Source organism: Moschus berezovskii, chromosome 3 (genome assembly GCF_049115385.1).
Source record: "Moschus berezovskii isolate FMDL1 chromosome 3, NW_MosBer_1.0, whole genome shotgun sequence".
Lineage (NCBI taxonomy): Eukaryota > Metazoa > Chordata > Mammalia > Artiodactyla > Moschidae > Moschus > Moschus berezovskii.
In genome coordinates, this window is record NC_142462.1 from 98,922,981 (window position 1) to 98,938,922 (window position 15,942).

At 34.3% G+C, this 15,942-nt stretch overlaps 1 protein-coding gene across 7 annotated transcripts in view; it reads right to left on the minus strand.

Annotated features, from left to right (window-relative positions):
- POT1 (protection of telomeres 1) overlaps positions 1 to 15,942 on the minus strand; it is a 97,235-nt gene that overhangs the window by 23,856 nt on the left and 57,437 nt on the right. For all 7 annotated transcript variants that reach the window (XM_055421207.2, XM_055421208.2, XM_055421205.2 and 4 more), the window contains 4 exons: positions 15,011 to 15,301; positions 10,442 to 10,597; positions 2,355 to 2,524; positions 810 to 898 (listed from right to left, as the gene is read on the minus strand). In XM_055421207.2, coding sequence (XP_055277182.2) covers positions 810 to 898; positions 2,355 to 2,524; positions 10,442 to 10,597; positions 15,011 to 15,301 — 706 coding nt within the window. The remainder of the gene's footprint in view (positions 1 to 809; positions 899 to 2,354; positions 2,525 to 10,441; positions 10,598 to 15,010; positions 15,302 to 15,942) is intronic.

Consider the following 15,942-nt stretch of genomic DNA (forward strand, 5'->3'; position numbering starts at 1 on the left):
ATTTCCTTCTCCAGGGGATCTTCCTGACCCGAGAATCAAACCCATGTCTCCTGCATTTCCTGTATTGGCAGATGGATTCTTTACCACTGAGTCACCCGCGAAGTCCAATAGGTAGGTATATATACACACACAGAAATGTATATACATAAATACTAATATAACCCAAATCAAGTAATCTTTACCATTTCAATTTGAAAACGTAACTACATAATTAAGGTAGAAGTAATGTTTATTTTTGTATTAGGTCACATAAAGGTTTAGCATGTCTCTTTATAATGAATATCAATTTAACAAAAAGAAAAGGAGAAAGGAAGGTATTAAAAAAGATAATTTATGTTGATGTAGTAATTTTACTTAACAGAAACTGAACCGGCAGCATCAAAAATCACCCTTAGTTATTAGGGGTATGGAATTAACAGATATACACCACTATATATAAAAACTGGTAAATAACCAGAATTTACTGTATAGCACATGGAACTATATTCAATATCTTGTTAATAACCTATAATGGAAAAGAATCTAAAGCTGTACACCCGAAACTAACACAATATTATAAGTCAACTGGTGGCTCAGAGGTTAAAGCGTCTGCTTCCAATGAGGGAGATCTGGGTTTGATCCCTGGGTCGGGAAGATCCCCTGGAGAAGGAAATAGTAACCCACTCCAGTATTCTTGCCTGGAGAATCCCATGGACAGAGAAGCCTGGTAGGCTACAGTCCATGGGTTGCAAAGAGTCGGACACGACTGAGCGACTGAACGGAATGGAACGAACAGTTAGGTAATTTATTAAAAAAAAAACTGTCCTTACTTGAAATGTTTGAAAAGCTGTCCTCTTGCTCTGATTGACATACACCACCAAAACTCTGGCTGGGGGGCAAATGCGCAGATTCTAAAATCCTATCATTGAAAGAATACAACTTTTAATTGCATAAAGCACAGTCAAACAATGGTCAGTTTACCCATAGAAACCAAGAGCTTAGTGAAATTACATGAAAATTCTCTGTGTGTTTTTGTGTGTGTATGCATTCTTCAGTAGGTCTATAGCTTTCATTAGATTATCAGGGGGTTCCAAGAGACTTTAAAATTTAAAAAACCCAAGTCTAGAAAGATACAAGTGAAACAGTGGGATCATGAAATATTGCAAATAAGCTGGGTATATAATGCATGTCATTCTAAGTCAGAACAATCTCACGCTAGACTCAAGCAATGAAATACTATATAGCTATATACTGCAATCTAAGAAATAAAGTAGGAAAACTGATATCTGTTTATTAAAATAGCTAATTTCATTGATGTTAAAGTTATCTTGATTTCAATATGTTGAAATTTAGAAAACAGTTATGTCATTTCAGTTTACTGAACAGGATTTTTTCTATATCTCTTTGAAAATATGCAGAACACTTTTTATTTCCCCAGAGTATAGGTCAAAGAGTTTCTACACACAATGACTAATAGGAATACTTCAGGGAAAAGTACAAGTGTAGCAGGATTTAAGGTACTATTCACTTTCTGGGCCACCTAAAAGTTTTAAAAAATATGACACCATGAAATACTTCTGCTACCTATTTTCTAAGGTATACACACTTTAGAAAGGCAGTATTTTTTCCATGGAGGACCAAGTACGTTTGGCATTCTAGGTATATATATATATATATATATATATATATCAAGTTTTCCAAACTTTAGCTAAGCTCCAGTTTCCACTGTTTGTTTCCATATTTAGAGAAGATGGAAAATGGTAGAACATAAAGTGCAAAGAGTAAAGGTAAGAAAGAATATAAGTAAATGTTGGAAAACTAAAGACTATAAACTCAGCTCTGCTAGTTTAGCTATTTGAACCAACAATCACTTGATTTGTTTCATTTGGTTCAGCCATTTAAAAAAAATGGATAATGGCACAGAAGGCTCTGAGAATTAATTACAAGGGACTCTATTAGAGTCCCGCTCTTCACCTCAGAACTACATTATCTTAGAAATCAGCTTAATTAACACCTTATTTACAATTTCTAGATAGGTATATAGAACCAAATTCTCATGAATAATTGCAACACATATTGAATATTGTTCCACTTAATTATAGCTACCACACTGATTTTGATTTTGCATGATTAACCAGAAATTGTTAGGAAAATTGCACTGATTAATTAGTAACTTTATTACAACTAAAATTTGCTTTTGAAAATATGAACATATTTTTTGCTCATTTTAATACATGACTGAAATGCAAATAAATAAATAAATAAATAAATAGGGCAGTAAATAGGATGTGTTTCATGTTTTGTGAAAATGTTTACATTGCATAATAAAACTTTAAAAATTAAAAAAAAAATAGATAGGTATATAATAGGCTTACTTTTTTAGCTGATCCACATCGGAGTTATTTTCAGGCAAGACTCTGATTCCCCTACCATAACTTGTGCCTCCATGAAGATGAAACTCTAGGGCTAAAGACGCTGCCAGATTCTCTGAACTGACTGACTGAAGTTTGGTATGCAGGCTATAAATTCTAAGGAAGCTTCCAACCTAAAAGTAGATGGTTTATTATTTAGAAAATGGAGAAAACAAACAAACAAACAAAATCTCTGACACAGTATTTAACAACCAATAGGGGGTACAGACCAATAACCAAGGGTGTTGACCCATCAGAAAGGGAACTGGTATACTACACTGATGTATACTCAATATCAGCCCCAAGGACACCATATTGAAACCAAAATGTGCGTATGTATACATACATGTGCATGTCGGGATACGTGTGTATGCATTTTTTCAAATCTAAAGTCACATTTTCATTTTGGGGATATTAAGACATGAAATACAATTGAGTCTTAGCTCTAGTAAAATTATTAGAGTTAAAACTATTACCTAAATCAAATCCAAGCTCCCTATTTGATTAGGGTTTTTGAAAATAATCTGCTTTAATTTAAGGTATCACTAATAGCTGGCTGTGTTTGACTCTTTGCTACTCCATGGGCTGCAGCCCACCATGCTCATCTGTCCATGTGATTCTTTAGGCAAGAATTATGGAGTGGGTTGCTATTTCCTACTCCAGGGAATCTTCTTAACCAGGGATCAAATTCGTGTCTCCTGCATTGCCAGGTTGATTCTTTACCATTAGGCCCACTGGGAAGCCCAATTTAAGGTAACATTTAATTAAATATGACCACTAAAACACTCTCATTATGAGAGAATATTTTTAAAAGTGTTATTATATCAAAATAATAAACTTCCTCTATTCCACAAGTTTGGGCTTCCAAGGTGGCTCCATGGTAAAGAATTCACCTGCCAGTTCAAGAGAGGCAAGAGACTCGGGTTCAATCCCTGGGTTTGAAAGATCTCCTTGAGTCGGAAATGGGAACCCACTCCAGTATTCTTGCCTGGGAAATCCCATGGACAGAGGAGCCTGGAGGGCTACAGTTCACAGGGTCTCAAAGAGTCTGATACAACTGAACAATTTTGAATGCAGCACACATTCCACAAGTTTGACGGAAAGAAAACATTTGTAAAAACAATTTCGGTCAGGACACCATAATGTGAAACACATTCTGTGAGGTCAAATGTAGAATTAAAGCAAATATAATTTTGAACTAAATGTCCTATTGTTAATTTTAGATGTTTTGCGAAACTTAGTCTTAAAAATTTAACTCAGATGACCATTATATCTACTACTGTGGACAAGAATGCCTTAGAAGAAATGGAGTAGCCATCAGAGTAAACAAAAGAGTCTGAAATGCAATACTTGGATGCAATCTCAAAAACAACAGAATGATCTCTGTTTGTTTTCAAGGCAAACCATTCAATACCACAGTAATCCAAGTCTATGCCCCAAATAGTAATGCTGAAGAAGCTGAAGTTGAACGGTTCTATTAAGACCTATAAGACCTTACAGAACTAACACCCAAAAAAGATGTCCTTTTCATTATAGGGAACCGGAATGCAAAAGTAGGCAGTCAAGAGATACCTGGAATAACAGGGAAATTTGGCTTTGAAGTATTGAAATGAAGCAGGGCAAAGGCTAACAGAATTTTGCCTAGAGAACACACTGGTTTTGGCAAACACCCTCTTCCAACAACACAAGAGAAGACTCTACACATGGACATCACCAGATGGTCAATACCGAAATCAAGATACATTCTTTGCAGCCAAAGATGGAGAAGCTCTATACAGTCAGCAAAAACAAGACTGGGAGCTGACTGTGGCTCAGATCATGAACTTCTTATTGCCAAATTCAAACTTAAATTGAAGAAAGTAGGGAAAACCACTAGATCATTCAGGTATGACCTAAATCAAATCCCTTATGATTATACAGTGGTAGTGAGAAACAGATTCAAAGGATTAGATCTGATAGACAGACTGTCTGAAGAACTAGGGACAAAGGTTCATGACACTGTACAAGAGGCAGTGATCAAGACCATCTCCAATAAAAAGAAATGCAAAAAGGCCAAATGGTTGTCTGAGGAAGCCTTACTAATAGCTGAGAAAAAAAGAGAAGCTAAAGGCAAAGGAGAAAAGGAAAGATATACCCATCTGAATGCAGAGTTCCAAAGAATAGTAAGGAAAGATAAGAATGCCCTCCTCAGTGATCAATGCAAAGAAATAGAGGAAAATAATAGAATGGGAAAGACTAGAGATCTCTTCAAGAAAATCAGAGATACCAAGGGAACATTTCATGCAAAGATGGACTCAATAAAGGACAGAAATGGTATGGATCTAAAAGAAGCAGAAGATATTAAAAAGAGGTGGCAAAAATACACAGAAGAACTATACAAAAAGGATCTTCATGACTCAGATAACCATGATGGTGTGATCACTGGACTAGAGCCAGACAACCTGGAATGTGAAGTCAAGCGGGCCTTAGGAAGCATTACTACAAATAAAGCTAGTGGAGGTGATAGAATTCCAGTTGAGCTATTTCAAATCCTGAAAGATGATGCTGTGAAAGTAAGGCATTCAATATGCCAGCAAATTTGGAAAACTCAGCAGTGGCCACAGGACTGGAAAAGGTCAGTTTTCATTTTAATCCCAAAGGAAGGCAATGCCAAAGAATGCTCAAACTACAGCATAATTGCACTCATCTCACATGCTATCAAAGTAATGCTCAAAATTCTCCAAGCCAGGTTTCAACAGTATGTGAACTGTGAACATCCAGATGTTCAAGCTGGATTTAGAAAAGGCAGAGGAACCAGAGATCAAATTGCTAACAACCGCTGGATCATGGAAAAAGCAAGAGAGTTCCAGAAAAACATCTATTTCTGCCTTATTAACTATGCCAAAACCTTTGACTGTGTGGATCACAATAAACTGTGGAAAATTCTGAAAGAGATGGGAATACCAGACCACCTGACCTGCCTCCTGAGAAATCTGTATGCAGGTCAAGAAGCAACAGTTAGAACTAGCCATGGGACAACAGACTGGATCCAAATTGGGAAAGGAGTCCATCAAGGCTGTATCTTGTCACCTTGCTTATTTAACTTATATGTAGAGTACTACATGTGGAATGCTGGACTGGATGAAGCACAAACTGAAATGAAGATTGCCAGGAGAAATATCAATAACCTCACATATGCAGATGACACCCTTACGGCAGAAAGCAAAGAACTTAAGAGCCTCTTGATGAAAGTGAAAGAGGAGAGTGAAAAAGTTGGCTAAATCTCAACATTCAGAAAATTAAGATCACGGCACCCGGTCCCATCACTTCATGGGCAAATAGATGGCTAAACAATGGAAATAGTGACAGACTTTATTTCAGTTCAGTTAAGTCGCTCAGTCGTGTCCGACTCTCCGCGACCCCATGAATCTATTTTTGGGGGCTCCAAAATCACTGCAGATGGTGACTGCAGCCATGAAATTAAAAGACGCTTGCTCCTTGCAAGAAAAGCTATGACCAACCTAAACAGCATATTAAAAAGCAGAGACATTACTTTACCAACAAAGGTTCATCTAGACAAAGCTATGGTTTTTCCAGTGGTCATGTATGGACGTGAGAGTTGTACTATAAAGAAAGCTGAGTGCTGAAGAATTGATGCTTTTGAACTGTGGTGTGGAGAAGCCTCTTGAGATTCCCTTGTACTGCTAGGAGATCAAACCAGTCCATCCTAAAGGAGATCAGTCCTGGGTGTTCACTGGACTGATGCTGTAGCTGAAGCTACAGTACTTTGGCCACCTGATGCCAAGAAATGACTCATTGGAAAACACCCTGATGCTGGGAAAGATTGAAGGCAGAAGAAAAGGGGACGACAGGGATGAGATGGTGGATAGCATCACCGATTCTATGAACATGAGTTTGATCAAGCTCCGGGAGTTGCTTATGGACAAGGAAGCCTGGCATGCTGCAGTCCACAAGGTCACAAAGAGTCAGACATAACTGAGCAACTGAACTGAGTTCTAAAAATACTTTTAATATACAGTATTTGATACTCTTTTAAGAAGACTTAAAAAGAGACACACAGAATATTATTAAAGAAACTGACATCTACTAAAGGAAGAAGCTGTATAACCTAAATCACATTTATTATAAATCAGTTTCCCACCTCTGCTTATTACTGTCTCAGTTCATTGTATTTCTTGTCATCACTCTCTGGATTTGACAGAGGAGAGAAATGGTGGGGAGGAGGGGGAAATCCATACTCCTTGAGCTACTTCTTCATTCTCAAGGATACTTTTCCCAAATAATCATGTGTTTTATAAAGAGGTAAAGCATTTAGTCTTTCCTTCTCTGACTTCTAACACTGACAGAACAGCAGGGGAGCAGGGTAAATAAACTCAAAGAAGAAAAACACAAAAGAAAAAGGAAAAAAAAAAAGGATGACATGTTGACTTTCCTCATGGTCTCCAAAGTAAAGTAAGAAGAAAATATAAAATATTTATGCACTTCTATCTCATTCTTTTTGAACATTTATTACTCTATAATTCTTTTTAACATACTCTATATATTAGAACATATTTGTATGTAATCTACAAAGTACTTAAGCCAAGACCCAGGTGAAAGATACCATATCCATAAGTGAAAAGTTTCAAAATACAATGATAATTTCCTAATTAATTATTCTCTAAAATCAACGCAATTTCTGTCAAAATCCCCGGTGCCTTTCCCGCAACTGTAAAAACTGATCTGAAAGTGAAAAGTTAGTTTTGAAGACTGAACTGGGAGTGAGGGCTTAACCTATGAAGTATCATTTAAAAATAAAGGTATAAAAATCAAGACAGGCTGGTATTAGTGGAGACACATGTATGATCATGGATAAATCTTAGAAATATAATGTCAAAGGAGAAAAGCAATTTATAGAATGATAAATAACTATATGCATTTTTCAGAAAAAATTCATAAAAGCATACTAAACATGGTTCTACATACCTACATGTTAGGATAAATAAAAACAGGATATTGGGAAGCAAAATATTAGGATAGGCAGAAGTACAAAGAAGGTTCCACACGTAGAGTTTCATTTCTTAAAGTTAAAAGTACCTAAAATAAGTGTGCAAAACATTTATAAATATTAAGTTTGGGTGACAGACACATGGATGTCATTTGTCTCTACTACTGCATTTCATAATTAAAATCATATTTTAAAGATCAAGAGAGAATTTATATATACATAGGCTATAACAATGACAAGTTGCTATTTCCAGAAATTCCTTCTGGAGGCAGCATTGTATTTTTTTAAGCTTGCTAAATATACTATAAAATATGCCAGATGCTCTGTTAAAATAGACAAATACATAATAAATAGTCTTGTTGTTAATGTGGTAAGATTCCAAAAATACAGGTGAGGGAATCATAACCCCAAAATTATAAAACATATGTCTAAACATTGTTATAAAAGTCCATCTTAATACATAAACAAAAAAAGCAAAACAAACTGGCTATTCAGTTCATTTCAGTCGCTCAGTCATGTCCGACTCTTTGAGACCCCATGAACCACAGCACGCCAGGCCTCCCTGTCCATCACCAACTCGCAGAGTTCACTCAAACTCATGTCCATCGAGTCAGTGATGCCATCCAGCCATCTCATTCTCTGTCGTCCCCATCTTCTCCTACCCCCAACCCCTCCTAGCATCAGACTCTTTTCCAGTGAGTCAACTCATCGCATGAGGTGGCCAAAGTATTAAGAAATTATTATTCCTTTTTAAATAATTTCAATATTCCCTATAACTTTCCCTTTATAACTTATAACATTTTTAATAACCTGTATATGTCTGAAAATAATCAAACTATAGTTCTTGGGTCATTGAATGCCAAACATACTAACTAGGTATATTTTATAATTATTTTTAAATTGTGTCAGAGTAAGTCTGGGGATTGACAATACCCTGCTTTCGTTTATAGACAAAATGTTTGAAATGTCATTATGTGTGTGTGTGTATTAAATGCTTAGGGAATGTGATATTTTACTTTAAGCAAATTTTCAGAAAACTGTTAAAAATGTTACAGCTAAAAAACTTAAGTTGTAAAATGTACAGAGAATTCAATTATATCGTACTTTATAACTGCCTTAACTGTTTTTTATTAAATAAAATAAAAACCACATTTTTCCTGCTCCTACTCAACAAAAATACATGCATTCCATGCATTTCAAAATAGATATGCAATTTTAACCAGTTTTCTTCAAGTGCTGATAAGAATTCATTGGCTATCAGTATCATTTGACTCTGGTGATTTCTTCAATTAGTATGAAATGGTTGGTATGGAGGTTGCTGCTGCTGCTGCTGCTGCTAAGTCGCTTCAGTCGTGTCCGACTCTGCGTGACCCCCAGTGATAGCATATTTTATTTGTTCTGAGGTATGGAGGTTACCTCAGAACAAATAAAATATGCTATCACTGGACATTAAACCAAAGCCTACAGTTATATTACTTTTATACAGATAAAATTCTTTCCATTTTTCTATTACATCACGGATAAATATGTCATGATATCTTTAGAGAAAAATTAATTGCCTACATTTTCTTAATTATGTGTGCTCAGAGCACCCTCTAGTGGGTGAGATAAAGCAGCGAAAAGGGAGATGAAAAAAATTTTTTTAAATGTCAGAGGCTCACTGATTCATTCATTCATCAGAAGATAGTATTTACTTCACCCTTACAGTATGGAAACCACTGTGGTAGGTACTGTTCAGGACTTGGACAAGAAAGAGGAACAGAAAGACCTACAGAAGCAGCACAGGGGCAGGGAAGAGAATTAAACGGTTCAATCTAAAATGTAAATTTTTTCATTTGTAAACTCTACCTGTATCTTAAAAAGATTTTAGAATTGGCTTTATCATTATATTTATTTTTGTAACTAATCAATGCAGATAAAATCAGGGAAAAGCATCAAAATATATCTTCAAAGGTCAATTTCCTGACAAAAAGTATGAACACACTCACAAAGGAAAAAGAAGTGCACTTATCACCCTCTGTGCCCTGGACTTGAACCTAATTTATTGAGCTGGGTGGGCTTATTTGTAACATAGTATGAAAGTGGAAATATTTCCTCTTCAAGAACATTTATTTGCAAAAAAGAAATTAGGCACTAAAATTCATATCTAAAAATATTACAACTCACTTTCACTGTTTTCTTCCTATTAAGTTGGCTGTATAACTCCCTCAAGGTAGGATGGAAGCTTTATTTGCAATAAAGAAAATCATTTCTTCATACTGCTTAAGAGGATTAGCTCTGGAAGCAGACACTACATTCAGATACATGCTTCAACCAAGTGGCTGTGAAATCTTGGGCTTAACCTCTGAGTGCCTCAGTTTTCTCATTTGTAAAACAGAAATGATAGTACCTACTGCAGGAGACAGTGCTAAATACATATTAAATGTTTGATAAATGTTACTATTATGATTGCTATTATTAATGATACTATTCTTGGCAAGAAAGGATACTTGCAAACATAAAATATGGCAAAATGAAGAAAAATATTTCTTAAAATGTTATTAATAAACAAGAAGTGCCATAATTAAGCAGGATGCTTTTACCTAGAAAATTTTATCTCAAAAACTGAGCAAATTCTAATAAACTGCATGATACACACAAACAATTTACAATATATTTTAGAGGTAGATTAACAATTTCTTAGACTAATGAGTACAAAGTTAAAGACTGGATTTTATCAAACCAATTAAAAAAATTTAGCATTTTTTAAGTTTACAAATATTTCATACATCCTCCATCAGTTTCGGCAAATTTTATTGCAGGATAAAATTTTTCTTTCTTATTTTCATAGCAAACTTGGGCACAGCTTTAAGATATTCAGAAATGCTAAATTTTAAAAAGTTGTTCAAGCCATTATAATTTAATGTATCATCTAATAATTTATTTTAAACATGTATTTTACAAATTAGAAATTAAAGAAAAAATAAACCTGGAGTTAATTTCTAGACCTCAAATATTATTAATATTATTATAATTAATATTAATAAAAATACAAAAGACAAACAAGTTTGCAATGTAACATCACCTTTAGAGATTTAGCCACTTGAACATGGTTATCATAGACTAAAATGTCTACTGTCAGATTCTGCAGCTGATGGATGCGACTTAAATCACCTTCAAGAGCAGGGTCTTGTATTAAGACTCTCCAAGATGGGAATGGGGTCCTGGTGCCATCCCATACCTGCACAAGAGGCAGAACAAAACTTTAATGATCTTTTTATAAAACTGTGGAGGCTAAAAGAGGTTTATTTGCTGGTGATATAGCTTAAAGTAATTAAATATATTCCCCCAAATATTTGCTAAGCTTTAAATATGATCTATATTTTTTCCTGATTGTACAAGGACTACAGATGTAAAGGCAATGAATAAAATATAAGTAAAAAAATTCAAACTGTGAACTTAGAAAAATGATTAACACATTGCTAAACTTTACTTTTTCTTTTGTGTATTTATAATATATATGTCTTTTCCTTTTTACCAAACTGGTATTCTACTCTGCTTTTCATTTCTTACTTTACTGCTGGGTAGTTTTTCAAGCAACCTTATATTAGATGTAATGAACACAAACGAATGACAATCACAGGTCCTTGAAAAGGGAAAGGTATGTTGGATTATAATTTAAGTTACCTTGAGATAGAGATGGAAAAGGAGCACAGGACAAGCATGCACTATCCCATCCTTAAGACCTGAACTAGCTTGTGCTGTGCTAGGTTGGTAGAGATGACTGATGCTTTATTATGCTAAAAAGGCATCGCAAAAGACATTTAATGAGAGGTGGGAATGGGCCTGCATGTCCGAAGTTGGGCTGTACAACAGAAAACAAGCTACTTAAGTAGAAAACACATTTCTTTCTTTAACTGTTATTGTTTTTTTTCTTCAGTTGATGTAGAGCTGATTTACAACGTGTTAGTTTCAGGTGTACAACAAAGTGATTCAGTCACACATACGTGCAATCAGTTACACATGCGTGAGCACACACATACATACATGTTATCTTTTTCATATTCTTTTCCATTATAGGTTATTACAAGATAGTGAATATAGTTCTCTGTGCTATACACAGGTCCTTATTGTTTATTTTATATATAGTAGTGTGTATCTACTAATTCCAAATGCCTAATTTATTCCTCCCCTTGTCCTTTCTCTTTTGGTAACTGTAAATTTGTTTTCTATGTTTTTAAGTCTATTTCTGTTTTGTAAATAAGTTCATTTGTTTTATTTTTTAAGATTCCAATCATAAGCGATATCATATGATGTTTGTCTTTCTCTTTACTTAGTACCATAACGTCTAGGTCCATCCATGTTGCTGCAAATGGCACTATTTCATTCTTTTTTTGGCTAAATAATATTCTAGTGTGTGTGTGTGTGTGTGTGTGTGCGTGCACGTGCATAAAAATGGTATTTCTTCTTTATTCATTTACCTGTTCATAGATATTTAGGCTGCTTCCATGTCTTGGGTATTGTAAATAGTGCTGCTATGAAAATTGGATAAATCTTTTCAAATTAGTTTTTGCCTTTTCCATATACATGCCCAGGAACAGGACTGCTAGATCATATGGTAACTCTATTTTTAGTTTTTTTAAGGAACTTTCACACTGTTCTCCACAGTGGTTGCACCAATTTACATTCCCACCAACAGTGTAGGAAGCTTTCCTTTCTCCCTACGCTCGCCAGCATTTGTTATTTGTAGACTTTTTAATAATGGCCATCTTGACTGGTTTGTGTTTCTCTAATAATTAGTGATATTGAGCATCTTTTCATGTGCATTTTGGCCATTTTCATGTCTTCTTTGGAGAAACGTCATTTTGGGTCTTCTGCCTATTTTCTGACGGGGTTGTTTGGAAAACACCACATTTCTATACAAGTATCTGCCAGGGTCAGCTTACAGAGGAAGAACTGAATAATGCTGGTGCCAGTGCTAGGTGTTAAAGTATCATGAGTTTGTGTCACTAGCTCTGTTACCTAAAAGAACCAGGACAATAATGTTGGAAGTAGTAACGTTATGTCCCAGACACTTACCTTCACTTGGAATTTGTTCTTTCACTGTGTGTACATGTTTTTGAGACTTTAAATGGCTTTACAGACCAATTCATGAGTCTTTTGAAGGAGGGACTGAGAGATTAGTGTGTAAGTCAGACTTTGCTTTGAAATTCTGGCGCTTTTGAAATCTTGTATCAAAACTCAATGTGCTAGGAATTTGCATATTATATACAGATCTTTTTTCCAAATAGATAACAATCACCACTTAACAATCTTTCTTTGTCAATTTAAAATGTTAATATTATTTTTATTATTATATTAACAGCAGCATGGGAACAAGAGAGGATGGCAAGGAGAGAAACTTTTTTACTATGTATTATTTTTTAAAAAATCTTTTAAATTTCTGGGCAATGCTAAAATTACCTACCCCAAAATTTAAATACCTTATTAAAATACTACCTTCTTCTTTCTACAGTTGTGTTTGTTACTTTTTCAACTTCTTGACTTGAAAGATTATTCTAATATGCTATGCCTTTTTTTCTTTCTTTGTTCATGAAGACATTTAAGGCTCTAAATTTTGTCTTTGTGTATACCTCCAGACATAGCCTTTAACCTATTCTTATTAACATTATAGTCTTAATAACCTATAATTAAAATGAAGTTCTTTTAGAAACAGCACTATATAGGGGAATAATGTCTACTAGAATAATTAAAGTGAATGTATTATAGTTACTAATAAGGAGATTGATATTAGTATCATATCTCAGTTGAGAGGAGAAATAATTATGCTATATTCCATGGTGACCGGAACTCATTTGGAGTAAGATCTGGCTCCTTTTGTTTTCAAAATAAAATTTAAAAAATATATAGTTCTAGTTTGGGATAGGAAAATCAATTTCAGAAAAAAAAGTATTAAAATCTGACTTCCTGTATATAAAATGAGTAAAATACTGCTATATATTCATCTCAATATATTTTTGCTACGTATAGGAAACATTTTTTAGTATATAAATGAAGGTGCATTAATCACTAAAGAGAATATTGTGAATTTCCATCTCAGTAAGTTTATGTCTGCAATGTCGTTTTAGTCATTACAGAACAGTATTCCATAAAACACAAATAATTCACAAAATTCTCTGTTGCTAGTACCCAAGTTTTTTTCTGATTTTTGTCACTGTAAGAAATATATGGAGAAGTAGTCCCTTAAAGGCATTTTCTCACATTTTAAATTATTAGCATAAAATAAATTTATGAAAAGAGTTGTTGAGATGTATAGAGAGACTTCTGAGATTTCTTTCAAATTGTCCTTAAGGAAATCTTACTAAAATAGTTTCTTATATTCAGAGTTGAATGCTATATTTTAAAACAATCTCTACATGAAAGTTGTTTCCACTTAATTGAAAAAGCTATTGATAAAAATGGGGTGCATGCATGATTTCTTGCTTTAGAGAAAATGCAGATTCAGCTATGTCAGCTAAAAGGTGGCAGGTTTTACCTCAGAATTATGTACTAACAACACAGCAGCCAAAGATGGAGAATACTTCTGTGCACAGCAGATTCATTATCATTAGAAGTGTTTGATGATTAACAAATGCTCATTTGTTAAGTAAGTCACTTTGGGCATAAAGTATGACTAGTTGACTTAAAATACCTTCTTATTTTGTTTGGATGATTTTATGTTGCTTTAGCTTCAGTTTTGTCATATTTAACTCAATCACCCTTTTTTATAGCACACATTTACTTTCTCAGATTATTTCATGTATATATAAACATGTGTTATTTTCAACTTCAGAAACTTCCTATTTTATTCAATCATTTCTATCTTCGCTATTTTTTTTTAAATATGGGCAAGATACAACTGATAATAATGCTACACCCCAATACCTGCCCAATGCCACTGAACTCCAATTCCCATTACGTTCCATCATTGCAAAGAATAGGAAGCTAAGAAAGAACCACAGAAGCAGGGCTGAAGTACTGTTTGTTTAACAGCATCCTGCCTTGGCAGGGTTCGGTGAAGATAGTGTCAGAAAACTGACCTCTCCGGAAGCTATTCATAAATAAACTGGAATAGGTATAAACAAAGATTACATGGGTTTTAGGCCACCTTTTTAATCCTGTGGATTTAAAAACAAAACAAAATACAAGAAAAATAAACACTTCAAAACCATCTATGATATACCCGTGAAGCAGGTAGTAAAATAACCCAGAAGAGAACCTAGTGTCAACAAAACAAGAAAGCAAGTAAGTGAGAAGAAATGCTACAGAGAGTGACAGAGCGACAAAACTGCACATTTTCCGAAATGTAGTTTAAAAACAGCAAGAGGAAACAACTCTTTTTACCAGTACTAAAATAAAACACATAAACAGCATGAAGTATACTATATTTAAAATACAGAACTGATGATACGACTTTTCTCTAAAAGTTTAGGATGAAGAAGGAAAGTTCAAGAATAAAGACGCACGGAAATACGGGATCATTAAAAAGGTTAGGTTTTAAGTTTTTAATACATAGCTGCTTATTTATTCCATCAGAATGCTGAAATATAAATAAGGTCTTTTCAAGCTTCAAGGTCATGCTAACTTACAATTTTAAGTACTTAAAAATATCTACCTTTAGAAGAAATGATGCTCCATCCACTTCGGCTTTGCCCAAGAGCTGGCAAGTCAGGTCAAAATACTGCATTGGCTGGACATCACACAATTTGACTAATATTGAAGAAGGTGAAATATGAGTTGATGCCCAAATACGTAAAGCTTCTACCATTTTCTGGTCCTCAGCAGTGAAGTTAAAACACTTGCTTGCAGTACGAGGAATGATAGGAGCCCCCAAAGTTCCCTCAAATGTCAAAGATGCAAAGCCAGAGCTGGTGATACCTTGAGTCTCCTTTTTATATACTTGGATCTAAGAAAGTGGCAACGTAGAAAACAGAACAGGTTACTGATGTAGAACCTAGGAATTGGAAACAGGAGACTATGAAATTTTGCCAGTACAGTTACTAGAGGACATAATCTTTAAATAATTAGCATATGAAATGATAAAATCTACTAGGCTATATCAAAATCCTTAAGTACCATGTAAACTGTAAAACATTATGCAAAATTTATTTTTATTTTTTAAAGAGCTAGGTGGTAGCTCCCTTAATATTATTGGTGCACTTTTACTAACAAGACAATCACTAGCTTTTTTAAAGATATAATTTATAAAAAGAAAAAGAATAAGAAATAGTTACTTATGAATATTGTAGGGAAAACTAGAACATTCAAAATATAAGAGTCTGAAGTGGAGAAAATGGAGCTGAGGCTAAGGTTTCATCAGTCTGACTGAGAGAATTCAGATAAGCCTTAAAAACATTGGCTTTTGAATTCTGAGGCTCAATTATTAGGTGCACATGCATTTATGACTGTTACATCGTCATAAAACAATCCTTTTGAACTTATGAAATGCCTTTTAAGTCTCCTGTAATACTGTCTGATATTAATAAATATATTTATATATTTATGGAAAACTGGAAAATGTATTCAACTGATGGATGCTTAAACTGT